Source organism: Durio zibethinus, chromosome 25, assembly GCF_047325235.1.
Source record: "Durio zibethinus cultivar Kanyao isolate XHJ-2024 chromosome 25, ASM4732523v1, whole genome shotgun sequence".
Classification (NCBI taxonomy): domain Eukaryota; kingdom Viridiplantae; phylum Streptophyta; class Magnoliopsida; order Malvales; family Malvaceae; genus Durio; species Durio zibethinus.
The window spans coordinates 18,745,454-18,754,689 of NC_143186.1; the positions used below are offsets into that span (position 1 = coordinate 18,745,454).

General features: G+C 31.0%; 2 protein-coding genes across 2 annotated transcripts; one reads left to right on the forward strand and one right to left on the reverse strand.

The window, feature by feature from the left end:
- The first annotated feature begins 2,553 nt into the window (after positions 1-2,553).
- Positions 2,554-7,937, forward strand: LOC111275663 (Rab3 GTPase-activating protein catalytic subunit). The gene is made up of 14 exons (XM_022861143.2): positions 2,554-2,839; positions 3,045-3,109; positions 3,577-3,777; positions 3,910-4,007; positions 4,266-4,459; positions 4,585-4,766; positions 5,107-5,451; positions 5,536-5,600; positions 5,827-5,875; positions 5,997-6,132; positions 6,439-6,523; positions 6,621-6,690; positions 6,963-7,103; positions 7,437-7,937. The coding sequence occupies exons 1-14, from the start codon at positions 2,743-2,745 to the stop codon at positions 7,776-7,778; spliced, it is 2,070 nt and encodes a 689-aa protein (XP_022716878.2). The 5' UTR covers positions 2,554-2,742; the 3' UTR covers positions 7,779-7,937.
- On the reverse strand, positions 7,902-8,662 carry LOC111275664 (uncharacterized). The gene is made up of 2 exons (XM_022861147.2): positions 8,333-8,662; positions 7,902-8,232 (listed from the first exon to the last, which is right to left on the reverse strand). The coding sequence occupies exons 1-2, from the start codon at positions 8,563-8,565 to the stop codon at positions 8,106-8,108; spliced, it is 360 nt and encodes a 119-aa protein (XP_022716882.2). The 5' UTR covers positions 8,566-8,662; the 3' UTR covers positions 7,902-8,105.
- Between the last annotated feature and the right edge of the window lie 574 nt (positions 8,663-9,236).

The window sequence follows — 9,236 nt, forward strand, 5'->3', positions numbered from 1 at the left end:
TCCGTTTAAAATTTAAAATAATTTAAATAAAAATGATAAATCTGTTAAATGAATTTAAACTTAAATTAAAGGTTTATTTTCTAAACAAATAAGAATTTGATCATAACTTTTACCCATTGTCAGTTATATATATATATATATATATAAATTATATATTTATATTTATATTATATATAGATAAATAATTAAATAAAATAAACGTGCACATTAATCTCTTATAACTTCATGTATTCAATCTCACTAAAACATAGAATAAAATTAAAAAGGTTAGCTTTTTTAATATTTAGTTCACTGGTTATTTATTTGTTATAATTAATACTTATTATAAATTTTATTTTATTTCTTATTTCAAAAAAATGAAATTTAAATGGACTTGAACTATTTTTTTTCATTTAAAATCAGGCCTGAACAGCAAATAATAACTAAGACTTACTTGGTCATACATGAAGTTTATTAATGTCAAGTGCAGCCCAATCCACGATCAAGTATTATAAGTTTTAAATTGGAATTTCACATTATTTTTTTTTTACATATCTTCATGTTCATGATCCAAAATTGACTTGATCTTTAAAAAAACTTATTCAAACTGAATCATAACTTAAAATTTTAATGTTAAAACAATAAAACTTTATAATAATATTGTAGTAATAATAAATTATAAATATATTTTAAATTAAATTCAAATAATAATATATTATTTGGAGCAGTTTCTAATATAACCAAGTCAATACGTCTAGTGCTGTATTTATCGGGTCTTGGTTACTACGTTGATGGCCATTTCAAGATCAACAGTCTTGAGAGACTCGAGACTGGAAGATTTCTATTGGAACTTGGAAGCCAAAGAATTCCATTAATTTCCAATACTTGACCATTTAAGAAAACTTTTAAGTGGAAACTTGAAAGAGATTTCTCTAAAGGAAAGACTACATTCCAAGTAAAAAAAAACTTGTCCAATTCGTTGACAAGTTCTATTAGAATCAAGTTTACCTTCTCAAATTGCTTTCACTCTCTTTACTAAATTTTTATTCAAATTTTTAATATTTAAGATATTATTAAAGTGGTATTTAAAAAAATTATTAATATATTGTTTTTAGATAACAAGGGAAAACAAAAAATTTATGAATTAAAATTCAATAATCATCTAAAATTTTATTTTTTTTGTAATTAATTAAATTCTTAAATATTTATTTTTATAAATTAAACCCTTATTAAAAGAAAAATGATTAACTGATTTTATCAAATCAAAAGTTTAATTGAATAAAAAATGTATAAGATAAAAGTTTAATTTGATGAAAATAAATATTTAATGGTTTAATTGATTTAAAATAAAAATTTATGATTTAATTAATTATAATAAAAATTATTAATTTAAATAATTATTAATTTTTATTTGAGAGTTTTTTTTTTTACTTTTATCTCTTATTTTTATTATTCTAAAATAATATTTTTAATTATTCTTAACTAATATTTATAAAACAAAAAAAAAAAAAGAAAAAGAAAAAGAAGAAAGCAAGTTGAAGCTTTCGCAAAGTGTTAGGTGTAAACGCGACATCCAAAGCGTGTTGACCAACAAAATCTTATGATTATAGGAAGGATTTTTACATCAAGCGGGCGATGCTTCTAAGTTACGGTGATTAAAAAAATTAATAATATGATTTTAAAGCTCATGATTTCATCCAAATGACGACAGTGAATTCGTGCATTTGTCCTAATTTTTTTTTATAATAATATATATAATAAAAAAATTTTATTATAAATTTTTATAATAAAAATTTATTTATAATAATAATAGATTAACATTTTACGAACAAATTAAATAACTACTGATGAGTTTTTATTGGTTTGTATATATTAATTTTTGACTTTGTGACAAAAAAAAAACCATTGTTAACTTCAATGAATTGTTGATGTTCCATTAAATTAACTTAATATTGAACTAATTGAGCTAATTTAATATTAGTTAAGATATTATGTATGTTAGTTAAATTTTTGAAAATTACAAATTTAAAATTTTTTTAAAAATAATATAAATTCAGGAATATTTAAACGTGAAAATTTTAAAAGAAAAAACTGGAATCAATAGAGATTGAAATATTATATATAGCAATTAGTTACTATTATATGGTAATTAGCAGGCTTAAGTAGCATCAATTTTTTTATTTAAAAAAAAAAGTAGCATCCAAAATTTATTTGAAAAAATGGTAAATAAAATATCATACATTGCTAAATTTGATTTGGTAAAAAAAGAAATTGGTAGAACCGTTGATGATAAATTCAAACTTTGATTTTTTTTAATTATCTAATTTTATCATAATTTAAGCAAAAATTTAATAATTAATTTCTTGATGACAAGGTAAAAGTCAAATTTTATTTCCTTCAGAAAATGTCAAAATTTAAAACTTTATCTTATCCAAAGTTGAACATATCAATAGTTCTAAACATAAATTAACAGTATATTACATCAAAATCATCAACTTACTTTTATTACAAAACAAAATTAAAAATTTAAATATATTAAAATATATAGTATTTAATATTTATTAAATAGATTTCGATTTTTTGTATAAAAACTTTAAAATCCTCCCATTTCCACTCATCTTTCTTCCTCACCCAAAGAACAAATCCCCCGCTCCTCCTGCAAATAAAATGCCATCGTTTCGGTCCCTCCAATTTTAACAACTGCCTTTTCTCTCTCTTCCACTACGCCTCCAAATCTTAACGTGCGCACCCCCGGCGCACGATATGGAAGCTACCTCGTTTGTCTCCAAAGCGAGAACCGCTTTCCACTCCGCAGCTGCCAAAGCCGAGCGAGTTTTCACTGATTTGAAATCCGATCTAGGTAAAAAAAAAAAAAAAAAAAAAAAGGAAAAAAAATCGTCCTCTATATTTTTGGCTGTTAATATCCATCGCAATTTTATTTTTTGATTTGCTATTTTTAGATTCGTTTAAACAATCTGCGGTTTTTAAGAGATTGTTGTTAAATATTTATAACGGAAACTTGTTTGTTTATTTTTTAAAATTTTTTCCTTATCCATTTGGTGAAGATTCTGATAAATCATTGCCGAAGGAATTCAAAAACGAATCTCCGACGAACGAACGCGAGTCTAAGGTAAATTTTCATTGAATTTTGAATTTTAATTGAGTTTTAATTTTCTTTTAAGCAGAAATGTAGGATTAAGCTGTTTTTCTTCAATTCTTTTTTTTTTTAAAGGGAGATTGGAATTGAGGTACAATGTGGCTCTCGTTTGGCTGCTGAGAAAATGAAGTATAGTGTAAAATTATTTATTGAAGTTTTGTTGTGGTTGACTTATTTAAGTATTGAATTCAAAGAGTTTAGCTTAGTTTGCTTAGAATGGAATCGAAGGCTTTGCAATTTGTATGTTCTTTAGTTTTCCTGCGCTTTTTCAGCAACCAAACAAGCCAGAAAAGGCTTTAAAATTCTGCCGAGTACTTATTATGGTGAAGTTTTATTTGCAGTTTTTATTTTCCTTGAAAATTCAAGTAAAATAATGAAAATATTATTTCTCAATACATATTTATTTATTTTAGTTTTAAAATTGGTGTGGTATGAAGCAGAGTTTTCATGAGGTAAAGCATTCTAGGTGGAGAACTGCAAATTTGGGGACAAAGCAAGAATGGCAGGAAAGGTTTAAGAATATACGAATAGGAAGAAAAGGAGTCGAAGATTCTGAGAAATTTGAAAATTCAACAATGGCTGTTCCATTCTATGATGAAAACATATACTTGCTCAACATGAAGAATGATGCAGAAGCTAAGGTACATTTGCAGTTCTCTTTATTTTGCTCGCCTACGGTGAGATATGCTGTAATGGAAATTAAGATGGTTATTTTTCTTTCACTAAGAAATTCAAAGCAATGGATTTTAGCTAATGAGATTGTGATCTTACAGTTTTTAGAAGCAATTCCCTCTGTAGATGTTTTAAATACCATCAACACGAATAACATTCCTCCAACATCTGTCATCAAGCAATTGGCTATAGCTGTTGAGTAAGTTTGTGCCATTAACATGCTTTCAATTCTTGACTTCAGTGTTTTTCTTTCTCTGCTATTGTTGATATTTAAAATCATTTGATGCCTCATGAAACATGCTGATTCGTGAATTAACAACCTTTATTGGGATTTACTTTCTGGTCCATTGACGCTTCTTAGCTCATGCTAACTGGTCAAATGTGTGATCTATTGATTTATCATATTTCAGCTTGTATATGGTGTTCTTATCTTTCTGTTATGTCCTTCTGGTTCCAGGGCTGGAAAGAATTTTAAGTCATTGAAAGATCTGTTGCCATCTTCTGGAAATTCTTCACCCATTAGGGAAAGGACAGGCTTGAGCTTCTCTGTAGTGAAGTCGTTAGTTCTTCGTGACAAAGAGGATAAACTTGCATCTGGCTTTGGTGATGATGAGAGAGTCCTCGCTTTGATTCATTCACTATTTGATGCAGGTAGATTCATATTTGTGACTGATAGGACATGTGCTCTTGTTAAGAGATATGTTTCTTCTTTAAACCTTCACATTTTCCTGTGATGGTCTTTCACTTTCGTTGTAACATCTGCAAGATATTTGCAGATGGAAACTTCCTTCAAAGGAAGATTGTCTCTGATTCAAAGACATGTACATCAATGATATCTTTGCCAAAAGACATTCATGGTGCTCCTCCACAGAGCTTCCTTGTTAAGCTTTCTGAAGTCATTGGAAGCTTTAGAACCCTTCGCAAAATGGCACTATTTTGGTCCAGGGTTGTTATCGAAGTAAGTGGGCTATACAGAACTGTTATCTGAACATGTTGGAAGAAAACTTCACAGATTTTACACTTTGGATCTGTTTGTCTCACTAAAAATTGTCAACTATCAGAACTTATGTAATGAAGTTTAAGGTATCATCATTGCATAAGATCATAATAACCTTTTATCTAGCATAACAACATATTGACACTCGGATGCATCTTAGTAGGAATTTTTCATGCCTACTCTTCAAGTAAATTAAATTACTTCATTTTAACATTTTGATGCATTTATAGTTTGTTTGCATTAAACATACTTCTTGTTAATCTTCATCTGATGAAAAACATTGAATCCTTTACACGTGCAGCTGAGAAGATTTTGGTCTGAAGGGAGATATCTGCCAGGCATTCCTGTGGATGAGATTCCAGATCTAAATTCATGTCTTTTGTATCAACAATTACAGGTTATTAACTGTTGTCTATCAAGAAAAAGACGTCGTGCTATTGCCACTGAATCATTTGATTCTGAAATGAGGGAAGCTAGTTCAAATGTTGAAGAATCAGATGTTTCTATAGGCACAATGGCTGCCAGCTCTTCGTTGTATGCCAGAATTAACACTGGAGAACTTATTCTTCGATTGGGAGCTAATAAACTGACTGAAAATTTAACAATGTTGGAAACTGGTGAACCTATATACTCACCTATTACCCAGGTTTGGTTGACAAATTCTGCAACAGATTACCTACCTTTTCAGCCTATTCCCATGGTTCAGCGTGTTTATGTTTTATGTCTGTAGGAAGGACCTTTGCTTACAGAAGATCTTATCAGAGAAACAGAGGAGTTAGTGCTTCGAACAGGGAGGTCAGTATATTGACCAAACACTCCTTAATCTCGAAACATTTTATTTGGATTTCACACTATAGAACTCTTACTATCCTCTTTTAATGGTCATCATCTTAATCTGTTTACAACATAAGATTAGAAGTTAAACCTACACGGTTTTTTGTCTGCTATCACAATACTCTGTTGAGTTAGTTATATTATTGTTGTTATTCTTTTACTCATTGCCATATCTTTCATGGGTCAGTGTTGGTGCTGGGTGTTCTCAACTCCTCTCTGACATGCAGGCTTTCAAGGTGATTATTAAGCACGAAGAAATTTCCTCTTACTACTGTTGTAGATACATATGAATGCAATACAATATTCTCTCAAGTATCAATGCATAATCTATCTAAATTTATTTAAAAATTGTGTTAGGCTGCAAATCCTGGCTGTATTTTAGAAGATTTTGTTAGATGGCACTCTCCTCCTGATTGGACTGAAACTGAGCCAAGTGATGAGGTTAACTCTTTGATTACAAGAGGTCAACTAAGTAGTCGAATGCAAAAAGAAGGTTTTTTCTTTATCCCAGTTTCCTTTATTTTGTAAAGTTTGCTGCATTTTAGTTTCTTCTTGGTCAGATTTTACTTTTCAGGAGAGAACTTTGATTCATTGAATACAGAATGGAGGATGTTTGAATGAACTTGTAATATGCCCTTTTGTAACTTGTGTTAGGAGAATGAAGTATGAATACTGTAGCATGTCTCATGTACAGTAGTCTTCTAGTTGAGTAGAGGGTTTTTACTTCTTGATGCATTTATTTGGCATTTTTTAACCTGCATGTAGTGTCACTGATTTGTGAATTATGCACATTTGTTAGGTAATTTGTGGCGTGAACTGTGGAAGACGTCCAGACCAGTACCAGCCATTAAACAAACACCTCTGTTTGATGAGGATTTGGCAGTGTAAGTTGGATGCATAAGTTGTGATGTTACGATTCTTGAATTTTCTATCACAAGAGCATTGTTCTTACAAGGATAGCTTGGTTTATGGTTTCTTTAGGGAAGGAATTCTGAATTCCTTAGAGGACATTCCCACTTCTGAGCTTTTTCAACAACTTTTTGTTTCTCTAGTAAGTGTTTTGATCTAATCACATATGATCACTTCTTTATATAATTCTCATATTTCCAATCTGCCGTTGAGTTTATATATCCACGCTGTTGCACATATAGCAACAATCTTCCTCTTACAACCTCTCCAAGGAGTCTTCTATTTTTCTACTTCTTGAACATGATTTGACAGGAATATCAATAATTGGCCATTCTGTTCTTATTCTTAATTTGCACATTATTAGTCAACCAGTCATTCCTTTTAGTGCTAATATCTCATTTCTGTAATGTTCAGCTTGGTTTGGGATTTGTATTAGCCGAGGACAAGCTCTCTGCTAATGATAACTTGTCAAAGCTGTTTTATGAGTGCAAAGATTATATCCTTGCGACTTGCCAGAAAAGTGTCTGGAATGATAAATTGGACGATCTTTGCCAGGTATGTTCTATTGTACCCAGCTGCCTAGATATTTCTACCAATGGAAATAACAAGTATCTTTAAACATATCAGACTGATGTCAAATGCTTATCATAGATTACATGGCTTTATTAAATGCTAATTAAAACTGTTGAGTGCCTGAGTGCCTTTGTTCCAGGCATATTCAAAGTTTCCTAGTAAGGGGAAGGAAGCTTTGGTTTCTTCACATGCAAGAAAACTGTGTTTGGTTTATTCTCATGCTTGCAAGTGTCAGTTTATAAGGTTTTGCTGCGATACCTTGCGGTTGTCTGAATTTGTACATCTGATAATGTTCAATATGAATTCTATTAATAGGTGTATGAAACAGTGGAAACGATGTTAGTATCTGCTGAAGAAGTCATAAAGACAATAAAGCAAGCAGAAGAGACACCGACAATGGAAAATGGAAGCCCTCCTGCTGGTGACCTAAAACGCCGGTTTAAGAAGCTTGGTCTCAACTTTGGTGGCAAGGACAAACAGCAGAGAAAACCTCCTCCAAAAGACCACAAGAATTCAGATGAGAATCCCTCTCGTCCATTTGCTAGCTTTTTTGATAGCAAGTCATCTTTATTTTCGAAGAAGCCTCCTAAACCTGATAATCTGTCTCAGGTTGACAAACCTGTGTCCCTGGATGAAAGTGATTGGACATTGATTTGATCATACCTTGTTTTTTTTTTGTCCCCTATTTTTCACTTGGGTTAAGCAGCATAGTTTTGCAGGTAATTGTAAATTATTGTGAAATGAGCTGATGCTTGTTATCAGAAGTAATTTGAAGATTGATTCAAAAAAGAATGAATTTGTTGATTTTCATAGTAATTGCCGATCATGTTCCATAAATTGGGATTTCCAGTTGATAAATGTGCATTGTACAATAATACGAAAAAATTACAACAGGAGTTTTTCAGGTCGGATTTGCCAATAATTTGTCATGTCTCCAGGGAAGCTACCTTCCATTGTTGAGCTTGATTTTCAACATCTTCATCCTCATCTTCCAGGGCTATCGTTTTCGGTTGTCTTCTTATCTTCGTCTATCTTGTCGAATTCGAAATACTTGGAGATGAAATAAGGTGCCACAAAATTGGCTAAAAAGTAAACAACCAGAAGTATTGCGCTGCATTTCCAGAAAAAAAAAATAGGCCTTATAATATCTTGATTCCTAGCAAAATTAACATGAAATTGATGAAAGGAATTGAAAGTAAGAGCAACCTGACCTTGTTTGAACAAAGACTGTAATATCACCAGATTGTGATGGAGGAATTTTGGCAGCAATGAAAAGTGGATTGGAGATAGCATTTGACCAAAAATGCACATTTTGTCTTTGTAAAACCAGCCTTGGAGCTTCACTGCTGAACAGCCAAAGCTGTTCATTAGCTTTCAGTTTGTGTTTTTGTCCGAGGTCAGAATATAATCGAGGAAATGAAGAACGAAAATGGAGGCACCTCATGGCCGATATTTCAGCTCGAATTGGACACTTCTCAGCAGAATGGCTTACATCCTTTCCGGGGGTAACGGATAAGGTTTATAGGGGCACTTGGATTGCTCAAAATTTCACATGGCCTAAAATTGAGTGAAAACAATCGCTTGCTTGGTTTGGCTCAGCTTACAACTTGGGTTTAATCTTATCAAAGTCAAAATCTTGCCCCAATTCAGGCCCTGGTTCAAAGGCATATACAAGGCCCAACTTTTTGCACACAATATCTTGCCAGGCCTTTATGACACCCGAATAACCATTGTATTAATATAAAAATTTATGGATATTTATACCAAGTTTAATTGGGTTACTTCATAATATTATTCAACCTTCATATGGCATAGGAAACGCTTTAGATGAACTTAATAATTAATTCAGTTAATTTATATAATTTTTTAAAACAAGTGATATATCTAATAAATTTTCTATTTAAATTTAATACTTATAATCCCTTTCTTTATAAAAAAAATCATGGATTCTAAACAAACAAACTAACTAATTTATCAAAATTTTGCTTTCCATCGAGTCCCGACTCCCGAGCATGGTTTCAAATAGCGTCTTTATTGTGGGATAGTGACCGTTATTTAGCTATAACAGCATCTTCCGTTATTTTATATTTACTGCAATAAAAGTGAGAATATTTA